A 13,970-nucleotide genomic window follows, 5' to 3' on the forward strand; every position below is an offset into this window, starting at 1 on the left:
GTCGCTAATGAAGGCACATACTTCAGTTCAGACCCAATAAACAAGATGGACTGACTTTTGCAAACAGCCTATTATTTTCACGCCAGACAGCTCCAAGTGGTGGATCTGGCAGCCTTCTAGCCCAGCAAACACTCTGTTGCTGTTTATCAAGACAGTTGTGGCAGTGTAAATACTGGTGTGTTACCAAAGATTAGTGTATATACACATACATGCACAAATCTATCTCCAAAAATGTATATACAACCTTTTGTTAAATCTACCTTTTGGGTTCAGGGCACAACTCACAGTATTATTTTCCTTAAGCCATTTGCAGAATGTCCTCTGTTTTCTGAAAAAATGTGCAAACCCTGTTTTTAATAAGATAAAGGGAGTAAATCTTGATATGGTTTTAAGGCTGCATCATGTGAGTCAAATAAAAGCTTCCATTTAAAATGGGGGAAATGAAGATAATGTGATGAGAAATATGCATACAGTGGGCATTTCTTCTCAGAGCACTCAGCTGCACCTGTGGAGCTTGCTACACATTTATTGCAAAACAATCTTTAGTAATTCTCTGAGGCAGCATAATCTTTAACAATTAAACTATTAAGTAACTTCTAAAATTGGGGTGGTTTAAAAAAAATACAGGAGATTTCCTTTTCCCTAGTGATACCCTCTTACACACATCCATTCGGTGCCATGAGTGGAACACTCAGAGCATTTTCTCCTCAAACACAGTAATTACCACTACCAATATGTTAAATACTAATTTTTAAAAATCTAATCTGTTTTGAGAAAAGCCAGTTCCTCATTCTAACATAGTATCCTTTCATTACAAAGATGTGTCCTACTACGCAACACTTTCCTAAGCAAAAAGCCAGTCTGAAACAATCAACATTTAATTTTATGGTTATGTGGTAGTGATACACCAGAAGCTGCAAAGAGTAGAAAGACAGAAGTCTATTTTAGATTAATACTTCCTAGACTTTTCATTCTGGTCATCTTTAGATTAATGTATTCACAGTACCACTCCTTTAATTTAAAAAAAAAAAAAAAGAACGTGCTTTCTAACAGGACTCAGCCACCAGAGGGAACTCCAGGTTTTCAGCCGTCACCCAGTCCCCGACAAGCTGTTTGGCATTTGATCCAGTACGAAATCAGAAAGGCCAGGAAAAAATGTGGGGTTTTGTGGTTTTGTTTTTTTTTTTTTTCATTTGAAGTTGCACAAAATTCTTGCCCAAAACACTTACCCTCCCTATTACTGTTCAATAAAGAATACTGTAATGATTAAACAGACTGAAAACAACCTCTCCACCTTCACAGTACTATACTCAGCACAGTCCTTCATACAAATACACTGGCTTTGGGACTTCCCCACATGAAAACATGAAGGACTAACAGAATACTTGCTAGATGAGGAGATCTAAAGCGGAATTCACCTAATGATACTAGACCTTTAGTTTCCAGAACACTATACCATTTTTCATTTCCACAAGAGCACGTGTCTGCCTCTAATCACACGTTACCTTCCTCTCCACCAACAGTTTAGGCAATTTGTACTTGAATGCATTAAAAAAAAAAAAAAAAAACAAAAACCACAGGAAAAAGGAAGCAATTTTCTAAGGAGCTCCAGCACACACATCTTTGTTTTGGCAAGAGGAATAGATGGTTTTCTGCAAAATAAGTATAATGGGATCAGAGTTCAGCCTCTTCTGACAGCCATTTCGGAATAAGTCCAGAGCCATGTTACAAAAATGTTTGCAATATCAGAGGTTTACCACAGCTGGAAACCTAACAAGAGCAAAATCATCCCACAAGTCTATATATGGATATATTGCCTATTTTTCATAGATAATAAAAACATTTTCAAAAATTATTTCTCTCTACTCTGCAATCAACTAGCAGGTTAACCCTTGAAGCTGCCACCAGTGAGTGTCCAGGCCAAAATTAGAGCCCCCGCAGCACTATCACAGTGCATCCAACAAGACAACTCCAAACACCTACTGAAAAGACCAGAGACCCTGGGACAGTTAAGCATTATGCCCCAGTTGCAAGCAAAGATATCTTTAAATCAAAGGAAGAATCATGACTAAGGCACAATTTCCAGCTTCCAGACACCTGAACAAGACTAGAGAAGAGGGGAAATCTGAAATGCTTGCTGTTGAGTAGTGTTGTGTACCACACTGAGATATGAGAACAACTTCAGCATGTGACTGTCACTGCTCAGCTCCATCTAAGACCTTGCACTTAGATCAACTTCCTCATAAAAGCAAGGGTGTTTTTTGTGTTTGGTGACAACAAATTAAGATAATTTCCTGCTCTTAAAGTAGTACAGCACAGTTTGAAATTGAAATATGGCCCACACTAAAGAAAAATTCTTGCAATAGGTAATGCTGAACACAGGATGGTATCTACAAAAACTGGAATTAAAAACCAAGAAGTTCTGCAGTCAATATAACCCCTCCTACAATCCCCATCTTACAGTTTGATCAGCTAGGCTGGGGCAGGCAGTAACACAGAGGGTTCCTGCGTGTTCTTCCAATGAGAGTCACCTTAACACTAGCAACTCACAATAAGGCTTTTAAAGTCGGCAGGGGAAAACCACTGCTTAATTTTATCAGGTCTAAAGTGGATTTGTCAGAAGTATCCTCGCTAAGGAATGAGTGTTAAGCCAGATGTTATTGCTTAAACTTATGGGTCTCTGAAATGCAAGTTAGCACTGCAGCAAATCCTCACTCTGGATGGGCTGAAAACACACCAAGACTGTCAGTGCCCAGGCTACAATACAAGCCTACTGTAAATCTGGAAGTGTAGAGGACAGAAGGGGAAGCTTAAGCACACTGATAACTGCTTCCATGAAAATTAAGTCTGTCTTTATTTCTTGTGAAAGCATGGTAAGCTGCTTCAAATGAAGAAAGCTATTCACAACTGTGCATTAATGTATGACCTGAGGACTGTGCACTCCTTAAGTGGCACCTGCATTCTAAGTCTTGCACTTGGTTTGGTCACACTGCTGTTGGTACCAGCCTGCCAGGCTAGGCTGCATGCTGACTGCTTGTGCGCCCCGTCTGAAAGTCCACAAGAAGGGAGAGTTAATATGAAAGATCATGTTTCTCAGGGTAGCAACATGCCTTCTCCTATTATTTTGCCTTCCTTTGCTCAGAAAGTCTTCAGATAAGTACTATTGCACTCTAAGTCTACTTCAAATATATAAAGAATTGCTTCTAATTAGTAGTTTATTCATTTTTAAAAAAAGAAAAATTCCAGCAATTCATATTAAAAAGCCCATCTCAGCCAAAACATGCTACTAGCTCTGGCACAAGATTTACCTCCATCTGTGCAGACCAGCCTGATGTTTGCTCTCAGTAGTCTTAAGATCTGTACTTTACATCAAGTATAATGCTTTAATATTAAATGACACATTCTCATATCTACAGTAACTGCAAGGACAAATGACAATAATTACTAGTGGGAATAATGGAAAAATATTAAAGAAAAATAATTAAACAGCAAATTTCATGCAAATATATTGAATTTTTAAAAATACAAAGACAAATAAATATTCACATGTGTTTAAGTATCTTCCTGGCTTTGACTGTATCATCACAAACATGATAACACAAATGGGAACACAAGCTGGCAAAGCTGTGTGCAGCAGGAAAACTACTATCACTTTTTGCTCACTGTTCAATGAACAGTGATAGAAGGGGGAAACAAAATTCTGAGAAAATATTTAAGGGCTGCAGCAACGAGATAGTGTATGCTTTAATTTAGAAAGTTAAATGGAATCGTTCTCTGTTTTCAATACATAATTTCTCAGGCTTGGGAACAGTTCAGTTTTGGTTTCCTGCCTAATAATGCCTGTAATAATAAGAGAAATTATTTTAACTTCTGTGTTAAGTACTCATGATTACACTCCATAGATTTTGTAAACTACCACACTCTCAAATGACATATACATGCTGGAAACTCAGCTTTTCAACCCAATGAATACTCCCCCTTTCCTTCCTCCTCCACCAGCCATTTAAAAAGTAAACTTGGAATCAAATCTTTACACATGTAAATGCCAGAATATATATAAAGCAGAATCAAGAAAGCATATGGCTCGATACACTAAGGCAGGGAACAACTCGGTTTTGGGTATTAGCAATATTAAAACATATTAAAATAGTTCTAACGTAGAATCCTGATATAGACAAAAACAATCGCTTTTTTCCTCTTGTAAGTTATCACCATCATCCAAGCAGATTTTGATTCTTCCTTTAGGAAGTCCAAGCAGATGACATTTTGGAAACGGAAGCAATACAGTGCTAAGTCCACTGAGAAGACAAGGCTCTATTTCGGCACCTTTACTGCCAAGATCAAGTACACAACTGGAAATGTTATCAAAAGACCTTGAATCCTCTGACAGTAAAAGGCAAGGCAAACAATTCCTTACTGTGAGTTACATGAAAAGGTGTTGTCTGTTTAATACAGGAAAAAAAGGCAGGGGGACTGGGTAGGGGGTGGGGTGTGAAATCACAAGGTGCTGCTGCATTGACCCCGTGGAGTAATTGGAACTTTTTAAGAGCAACACCACCCCATTAACAAAGCTTGTACTACCTTGCATTAGGAGAAGCAAAGCCCCTATAGTGGTGCCTTTTAGACCCACTACAGCATTAACTCTCAGCTCTGCTTCAAGGCCACAGAAATAATGGAAGCTCTTCACAGCCTGCAATAAACCACTAATTAAAGAAAATTAATAATTATAAAAAAGTGCCTGTTGTCTCCTTGCAGAGCAGATTCAGCTCAGCACTTCTCCAGCATTAGTGCTGACACAGCTAACTATCTCCAGCCACTTGCATACAAACAGTCCAAAGTGTAAGCAGAGAATTAAAAACAAAAAAATGCCCTGTAGCTCCCAGGAGAAGCAAGCTGCATTTTCTGATTACCGTAAGCAGCTTGCACGAGTGACTCAGACTGCATACAAAAACCACATAATGGAAACCAACATCAATGTATGGTACCCAATTCTTACACTTGAAGAGCTTTAATGGAATCCCTGGTTATTCTCATTATTTTTTGCTTTGGGGATAATTGAAATTCAATTTGCAAAGCTATTTAAGAAGTATTACTGATGTAAGATATATACTGCAAAAATGCATAGCTCAGGGGCTCAGACTCAGGAACTCATTTAAAATACCAATTTATTTATAGCCCACCAACTGCCATACTTTATCTGATGAAAACCCTTTTAAAAAAAAATACTGTAATTTTACAAAGTGGATGTACCCTTGTCTTTAGGAAACACCAACACTTCAGAGGCAGAGCTCTATTCTATCAGTTCCATTTTCTTTTGCTCCAGCCAGTTTATTCAGCTCTTTCTCACTTGGAAGGAGAGGGTTCACTTGATCAAAAGGCTCACCTATTCCCCTGCCTGAAGACAAGAAGTAACCCTGCATGGGGAGTTCAGGCATCTTTCACCACTGGGATGCAGACTTACTGCACAGTTCTAACTACAGGAGAAAACCCCCACAGCACTCAGGCTTTCACGTTGCAGGCTACATTTGAAGGGGGAACCAGCATGACGGGGGTCATCAGATAGTCTGCAATAAGGACTTGTTTTGTATGTGTGTTGACTGAAGAGGAAACACTCCAAACATTCACATTACAGTGTACCATGTTGCGTGCTGAAGTGGTACTTTGACTACCAAGATACTCCTTTTTAATTAGTCCTTAAGGCAACATTTAAGTTTCAATTACTCAGCAAAGCAACAAAGGCAAACAGGTGACTACAGAAGCACATTGTGTATTAATTTACCTACCAAGATACAAAGTGATGAGGTGGGTGATACTGTAATGTGTGACAGGTCCCAAAAGAGCTAGCACATTAAAACTTCACTAGCAGGAAGGCTTAAATGAAGCAAAGCCAGCTTACCAAAACTGAGTGCAACACTTCAAAACTCACTCTCAACAGAAGATTAATTTGGTTACAGACTAGTTTACTGTAAGCTGCACATTTCCTCTAAAAGACACGTTACTTCACTCTACTACTGTCACCACACTATCAGGCCTTTCTCTGAAATTAATCAGGAAAGATATTCAGAGCTGTAAACAGCTAGATGGAACAATCAAAGGGAAAGCACTAATATGCCGCTGAAAAACCAGAAGACAATTACTTTATATCTATAAAAAGCAGGGGGAAAAGCATTATCTTGATCTACTGCAGTCACAGGGGTTGGACAAGCCTTCAGCATTTCAGCCTTGTTCAGCCATGACTACTTGGGAATTCATGATGCTAGACATGCCAGGTACACGTAATCCTTCCAGCACTTCACCATGCCAACAACTCTGCAGTGCCTGGTAATCTACAGTCCGACAAATATGTTCAAATCCTGAACAGAAAAGATTGAAATCTCTGGATAGCCCTGCAGCTCTGCAGCAAAACACCACCAAAATACTGTTGAATGGAGAGAAACTAAACTACTTGAATGCTGCCATAAGATTTATGGTCTCCTGATTTTAATAACCAAAGGACATGTGGCACTAGCATCCACAACACAGTCTTTTTCACAATACCCTTGCCGATGTGTTTTATGTCTAACTTAGAAAAAAATTTAGCATTACCACATGAATCCACAGAGTACTTCTATTGTAAAAACATATGCATAGAAATGACTTTGGTTTTGTAACTTCTCATCTGGTTCACCCCTTCTTTGTCTTAAACACTGCCCAAAAGGTCCAATTAATACCATAAGAAACTGTCTCACGAGGGACAGTGACCTCTTTGTACAAAAGAGACCTTGAAGAACAGAAGAATTAAACAGTTGAAGAACAAAGGAAAACAGAGGAGCTCACCACCGGACTGGCCCGAGCAGAGCTGGCTCTTGAGGATGCTCGAGATCCTGAACCAAGGTAGCAGCTGTACTCAGAAGGCTGCCGCAGGTAAACCAAGAATAGCAAGCAGAGAAAAGAGAAAAGCATTAGAATTGGGAAGGGAAGCAAGAGAAAATTTAGAGCATTACATCCGAAGTTAGTTACAAAAATGGTTACATGCAGCTGGGCAAAGGAATAGCAGTGAAAGTCAAAGAACAAGACACCCCAACTGTTCATTTAAAAATTAAGGCAAGCAGTAATTCCAGTTGATGGACCAAGTACAATTTTGATTCAATTCTTAGAATGACAGAATACTAATGAGTTATTTATGTATCTTAGGATACAAGTCACAAGTAAACAACTCAGCCTCTATACAAGAGGCTCAATCCTGCTACTCTTCAAGAGCTGAGAGGTTCTCTGGTGAGCCTTCTTCCCATGTTTCCAACATCGTGCACATATTAAAGGAATCCACGCTTCACAGGCCAAAGCAAGAAACATCCATCTACATGGTGATTAAAGTAAAAACTGAGACCACCTCAGAGACTAAGGATTTCTCCTGCTTTTGCAGCACCTGCAGTCCTAATCTCCTGCCAAAGAAAGTATTTCAGTCCCTCTGAAAAGCAGACATCTAAGCAGTGATGCAGAACAGACAAGGCTGACTTGTTGCTGACAAGGACAAAGAATGTATCTACACTGGTTTACTTCCAAAGGTTTTAATGCAGTGGAAATAGAGCAGGGAAATGAAAGTTTAAAGCATCAGGGAAACAGAAATAAAACTTGTTCTGGAAATGCATTTGAGAATTATCCCCTTTTTAAATTATTATTAAAATATATTTTCAGGTTTCAGAGTAGCAGCTTCACATTCAATCTTGTGTTTAGATGAACTTTACAGAAAGATACATAAAGCATATATAAAAGGGAGGTTGTGATACACTCAGAACAGAGATTAACGTTTGAGGTTTACCAGGCATGATATTTTTCCTATTGCTACCACCTCAAGGCAACTGTGACTATAGCCTTTGTAGAAAGGCATGGCAGTCTGTCAAATTTTACATGCAAAACCTTGTACCGACGTAAGGGCAGAGGCAGTTCGGGGACAGGAACAAGCATGAGAAACTGCTCTTCTCAGCAGCTCAGACTACACTGCTGATGACCTTTGTGAGTTTATTTTATCGATGCTTAAGACTGTTTCTCAGAAACAAAAACCACTGAAATCTACAGAATTATCCTACTTTTGAGATGCATGTACTTTTTTTTTTTAAAAAAAAGTTTCTTCTATGAAGTTACCTGGCCACTACAGCAATCCCCTGGACTCCTCAGCTACAGACAGCCAGGTCTCCACCAAGCTATTGGAGGACTGTTTCAGCATCATTAGTCACACTAACAAAGCGGCACAGTGTTAAATGAAAAGTAAGATTACCGTACTAATAAATGATAAGAGGATACACTGTAAATAACTCCAGCTACAGTACAAGCATAAGCTCAGTTACTAACCACTAAGCATTATCTTCCAAGGTACACAGCCCTTGGCAAGACCCTGAAGCAGGGCAGAACGTAACCGAGCCATGTCCTCCAATGAAGTGACACTGGCACCTGAACTACTGAGCTTCATTTCAGAGATGAGAATACACAAAATTTAGAACTGCACACAGTTATAACTATTTTCAATCACAGCAACTTCAATTCCTAAATTAAAAACTAAAAGCACTGAACTAAATATTTAGATTTTGTTTCCTTGTTAACAAGCTCTAGCAGCACAGAATCCTTGCACCTTCACTGGTGTTTTATGTTTAACATAACAAGGATGTAGAGTAAACTTGAAATGCATGACAGGGAAAAAGTATAACTACTGATGAGCCCCATATTAATGCTTCATGGGACCTGTTTATTCCATAGTTGCTGTCTGTGTATTGCAGGGCAGAATACAGAAGCAAGTCCCACTTGTTCAGCCTCATCCCCTGCATTCTCCTGTCCTCCAATCATCTAAAAACATTCTTTGGGGAGAGCTACCCAAATGGCACACCCTCTACATCTTGAAAGAGCTACGAGGTTCAGAAGCACTAAAATAACCACAGATAACTTGATAATTGTGACAAGGCCGTTCCCTTTGAGACAAATCCCTCATACTTCAACACACTCATTAATATGGGTGTCCATGCAACAGAAACTGGAATGGCTGGGTCATACACAGGCTTCCAAATACCTGTGGCACAGGGTGGGATGGGATGGAGGAAGGGGAACAAGCACCAGTTCAAGCAATTCAGTGTTCCCTGCTGAAGCCATTAACAGTGATTGAAAGACTTGTAAACGGTCTTTGGGCTCAGAGCCCACTGTAAATTATTTTTCCCAAGAGAAGAAATGTATCATCTGGACCTTTGAGAGACTCCCCTCAAAGGAGGACATCCCATACAAAGGGCTACAAACAGCTCAGCGCAGCCTCAGTGGCAAATTCACTGCTGCTGCCAGAACACTCCAAACAGGTAAGTATCGAATTTTCCAAGACAGCCAAATGAAAACAAGGCACAAATGTGAAACAAAGTAATCTGAAGCTTAACGTCAGTAGCAGCAAGATGCACAGCCCAACTAGTCAATCAGTGTGACTGTGAGGGGATGGCATAGCCCTTTAAAGACAAACAAGCACTTAGTAAGCATTCTGGAAAGTTTGTTTCCTTCTCCAAGCTAATAAAATTGTAACTTTTAACATTAAATTAACGATGATGGTTTGTCTTGAGGATTTTTTTTCCGTTCAGGTCTTGGGTAGTGTTTTTTTTTTGTTTGTTTGTCAGGGGTTTTGTTTTGGTTGGTTGGTTGGGTTTTTCTGATACTCAAAGGAATTCCAAGGCAGAATAAGCACTTAGCCACAGCACAGAATGTAAACATCAAAAAAGACTGGTTTATTTTTTTCCAGGCAGATGCAACAGCAGCTACTGCCTGGCCCAAACACCTGCCATGACACAGAGGGCCCACCTGAGAAGAGGTGAAGGTGCCTTCCAATCTGTAAACTGAGCCCTGTACCCTCTCTTTTTTGAAAGGAAACAATTTATATTGTCATTCTTCATATTGTCTTCCCTCATAAATGACAGAGCCCTCCACTCACAGGAACGTGTATTTCGAAAACATTGGCACAAGTTGCCCGAGACATTGCTACAGAATACAAATCCAAGAAACAAAACCAAGCAAACCATACGTTCACAACAATTCTTTACCTCATGCTAGCAGATAAGTGCTAACGGGGAAGTGTTTTTTATTTATTTGTTTATTTTAAAGCCCTGTTTTATTCTCAGTATTCAAAAGAAGAATTAAGTCTCAGTGAGGGAAAGGACTTATGTACCATCCTTCCAAGGTGTTTTATCTGCAAACCAAGTGGAAGGCAGAGCTGAATTCCTCTTGCCACAGGGGAGGCAAAAGTCTAGCGCTGGACTCTGCCAGAGCTGGTCTGCACGAGGCCTGGCATTACAACAGCAGATAAATCACTGCTTATTTTTTCATGGAAGCTCACGGAAAGGGTGCTTGTACTTTCACCTACAGCAACAGACTATGAATCTTACATGGTCTATCTTAAATGTTTCTCAGCCCAGAAAAGGCTGTGTTCTGGTACACACAGGTTACTGGAGGACAGAGACAAGACAACAGGGAAATGCAGAAAACATCTTACAGCACGAGAACTAGAGGCACTATACCGACGACTCCCACTGTGAACACTCTCGTCATACACAGACGCCTACAATTAAAAGACAGAGTCAGAACAGGACTGGCAGACCCAGTTCCTGATTTCAGTCTGGAGCATTACACATTCACAAGGTGCAGCACGAAGGACATAGGAGAGTGAGCAGTATGTGCAAGGACAGGGACATCTCCTGTACACAACAAGCAGCAACGTGCAAGTGAAGACCTAAGACAACCTCAAGTCAGTCAGCTTGGAAATGCTGTAAGGCCCATGCAAAATCTGACATCCACCCACCTCGTCCATCACAGAGTCATGCATTTCTAACCATTCTCCCAGTCGTCAACTCAACAGTTTTACGTTGCCTTCCAACAAAGCAGCTACATCAATTCTTGTCATTCAATTCTGTTTAACTTTCATTTCTGGTGCCAGCAAAATAGGGGTGGGGGGTGGGGGTAATCCCTACACTTATAACCAGTGAATTTGACTTACTAGCCAGTTTGCCAAATTAATAAAAAAGGAGGAAGATGCATATTCTAAGACTCCAGCTCCGGTTTAGCATATAAATGTCTGGCTCAGGGAACTCTGCCTTTAAGCATCAGGAATAAAATCTGAGAGAAGTTCATTTTAAAGGTTAAACAAGAAGAGAGGAAACTGACTATAAAAATTTTTTTGAACAGTCTTGTTAGCCGTTAAACAACCAGAAAGAATTGATGTTGCCTCTCTCTGGCCTGCTCCTGCACATGCTGTAGCTAATAGACCAAAATGAAGACAGCCGTCTCCATCCAGAGAGACGCCTGTAGCAGCATCACAACCCCATGAGCAGTGGTTGCACAATTCCAACGAGAATAAAAGGAAGGATCAGCAAACCCAGGTCTGTACAAACAGCATTGCACACGTGCGTTCAGATGGATCAGACACCAGAGTGTGAAATAAATGGACCGAACAGAAACTACAGAGCTAAGAGACAACACATGTGTGGCTGGAGGTGAGTGCCTTCGGTATTTGTGTTTAGAGCATTAGTACAAACAAACCCTGTAACTTCTGGCTGGCAGGGCATCACTGTATAGCAAGGAGGGCTGAGGAAGACAAGCACAAAACTTTTATGCATAGAAAATGAAACATAAAAAAGGCACCTACAGCAGAATTAACCATCTTGATAAGAGATTAGGATTATTAAACTACAACAGCAGGAAACGCAGTGTAGAGAGTATTAGTCATCCACACCACAAAAGCATTGGATCTCAGCTCCCAGAGACTAAAACCACCAAGCAGACACGCACATTTCCTACAGGAAGGGAGGACACGACAGTATTCAAAAGCAAAACAGCATAATTTAATTTTAGGTTGTTAAGTTGTTATTGTCTCACACACATTTGTGTATAGCAACCAGAAAGGGCGTTTCTCTTCGCTTTAACCAAAGCCAGAAAAAGTTACACACAAATACAAAAGGTTTTTAAGAAAAACATTGTTTCACACAGCTAGAAGATCATTTGTGTATTTTATTATTAAACAAAAATACAAAGAAAACCCAAATAATTCAGGATAAAATTATGGATACTTAAGTCAGAGCACCACAAAATAAATGACTTCACTGTTAGTAACCATCATCCACAAGATGCAGCAATTAAGCTCAGAGAGCACATACTGTATCTGGCATAATTAGGTGCAAGAGATACTCCAGCAGTGGTCCCCAGCCCACAGCTTACAGACAACATGCTGCTGCAAGTCAGCCTGCTCATCTGCAGTACCCCCACCGCTGGCCACCACAAAGCACCAGGCAACGTCCTTGTACTGCTGCCCATCGGGCAGGACAGGCTGCGGACCACTGCTCAAGCACCACTTTGCTAGCGCCAGACTGATTGAACTCCGTCCACGCGCAGAGGACAATCCAACCTCCTGGGTGATTTTGAAAGTTCAGTAATTTCCTTCTAGCAGTCTGTGAATTGTTTGCTCGTAATTTCATTTTGTCCAGACTTAAGCTTGCTAGGCTGACATGGTCAGAGAGTTTCCTCAAATAGAATAGAGAACTTCAGTTAATTAACATTTCCCTTATTTTTCCAGACCAATTGAGGCCAAAAGCAAACAAAATAACTGTAGGAAAGGGAGGAGCAGCAAAGGAAAACTAATTGTACTTGTTTTAAAACAGCTTTGCATTACTCACTCCAATCTTAAAAGGTCTGGTTTGGTTTTGTTTAAGTTTTACTAAAAAGAACTACAGAGACACTTGACAATTGGTCCAAATTTGTTCCTAAGTACAAGAGGTTGTATTATCCAAATGAAGTCAGAACAAGTCCAGACCAGGCAGAGCCAGAGAGCAACAGACCCAGTTTCCATTTTGGCAAGAAGGTTGAGATGTGGAAGCATAGCCACTGTTGTGAAGACCCAGATCAGAGTAGTACGAAGCCTGCATTGATAACAAACAAAAAAAACCCCTTGATAACTCAGCTTCATACCTTGAAGGACTTTCTAAATTCCTTTAAATGAGAAGCCAAAAGTAAATCAGGGGATTACAAATAGAAAGGAGTCAAAGTGGTCACAGATGCAAAAGGAAAAAATAACTGCATTAAGGAAACTGCACTGACAATATGAGGGCGTGTGAAAATTGTCTGCCCTTTCCATTTGTAAGGTAGAGATTTTTTTAAATCAACTGAAGGCCTTTCCTTTATCCCTACAGCATCTTGTGCACAAAATACCCATTTGGTTTATTTTCCACTGAAAAGACTTCAAACTCTCACATTCTCTCCACCCTTCTTGTTCCTATCATGCAAAATGTCAGTTTGTTGCAAGGACATGGTTTGTATGGGACTTGGAAGACGACAGACCACAATTATGAAAGCATATATGCCATTCATGCACTTAAGTTTCATCCTAAGTCCAGTTAAGTGAAGCTTTATTTATCAACATACTTCCAGCTTCTGTAAAACAGAACAGACATCTCTTTCACGAGATGCTGGAAATGTTAACTTCCAGGCTCAAACTCAGAATAAATGGCTGCATCACAGCTTCATACCTAAAAAACCAAGCTCCTGCTTTACAGGATTTATTTCTTGGTCTGCAGCGGTAGGACTGCACATGCAATGGAGTAGATTGCTGTCGCCCATCAGGCACTGGAAAAATATATTGGTCATAGAGTCGGTCAGCTTCCATCTGAATTTCTTGAGGAGTTTATCCCCTATAAGCTAAACCCACAAGAAATGCAGGAGAAGGCATCAGGACAACTCTGCCGGGAAACAGAGCAAAGTCAGGGACCAAAACTGTTGGGTGTGCCCATCAGGAAAAGTGAGCAGCCCACTGTCAGACGCGGCAAGACTGAAAGCAAAGAAAACTTTTCTGTAAGAAGTGACACTGTCTAAATTAGACACCTTCTTTTATGCAGCTTCATACCTAGCATCTAGCCAACCTTGCACTTTCAGTCTACCTATTTGGCCTCCCCATTCTTGGGGAGATATTAATTCAACTCCAAGTTAAA

The 13,970-nt window shown here is 40.3% G+C and overlaps 1 protein-coding gene across 14 annotated transcripts in view; it reads right to left on the reverse strand.

Annotated features, from left to right (window-relative positions):
* The window catches only part of LRRFIP1 (LRR binding FLII interacting protein 1), a 115,027-nt gene that overhangs the window by 27,088 nt on the left and 73,969 nt on the right, over positions 1-13,970 (reverse strand). For 8 of the 14 annotated variants that reach the window (XM_064452145.1, XM_064452147.1, XM_064452134.1 and 5 more), the window contains 3 exons: positions 12,825-12,905; positions 10,490-10,555; positions 6,817-6,894 (listed from right to left, as the gene is read on the reverse strand). The exons of 2 other annotated variants lie outside the window; for them this stretch is intronic. In XM_064452145.1, the coding sequence (XP_064308215.1) occupies positions 6,817-6,894; positions 10,490-10,555; positions 12,825-12,905 (225 nt within the window). The remainder of the gene's footprint in view (positions 1-6,816; positions 6,895-10,489; positions 10,556-12,824; positions 12,906-13,970) is intronic. 4 more of the 14 variants (XM_064452137.1, XM_064452140.1, XM_064452143.1 and 1 more) reach the window with 2 other exon arrangements.

This window comes from Phalacrocorax carbo, chromosome 5 (genome assembly GCF_963921805.1).
Source record: "Phalacrocorax carbo chromosome 5, bPhaCar2.1, whole genome shotgun sequence".
In the NCBI taxonomy this organism is placed as follows: domain Eukaryota; kingdom Metazoa; phylum Chordata; class Aves; order Suliformes; family Phalacrocoracidae; genus Phalacrocorax; species Phalacrocorax carbo.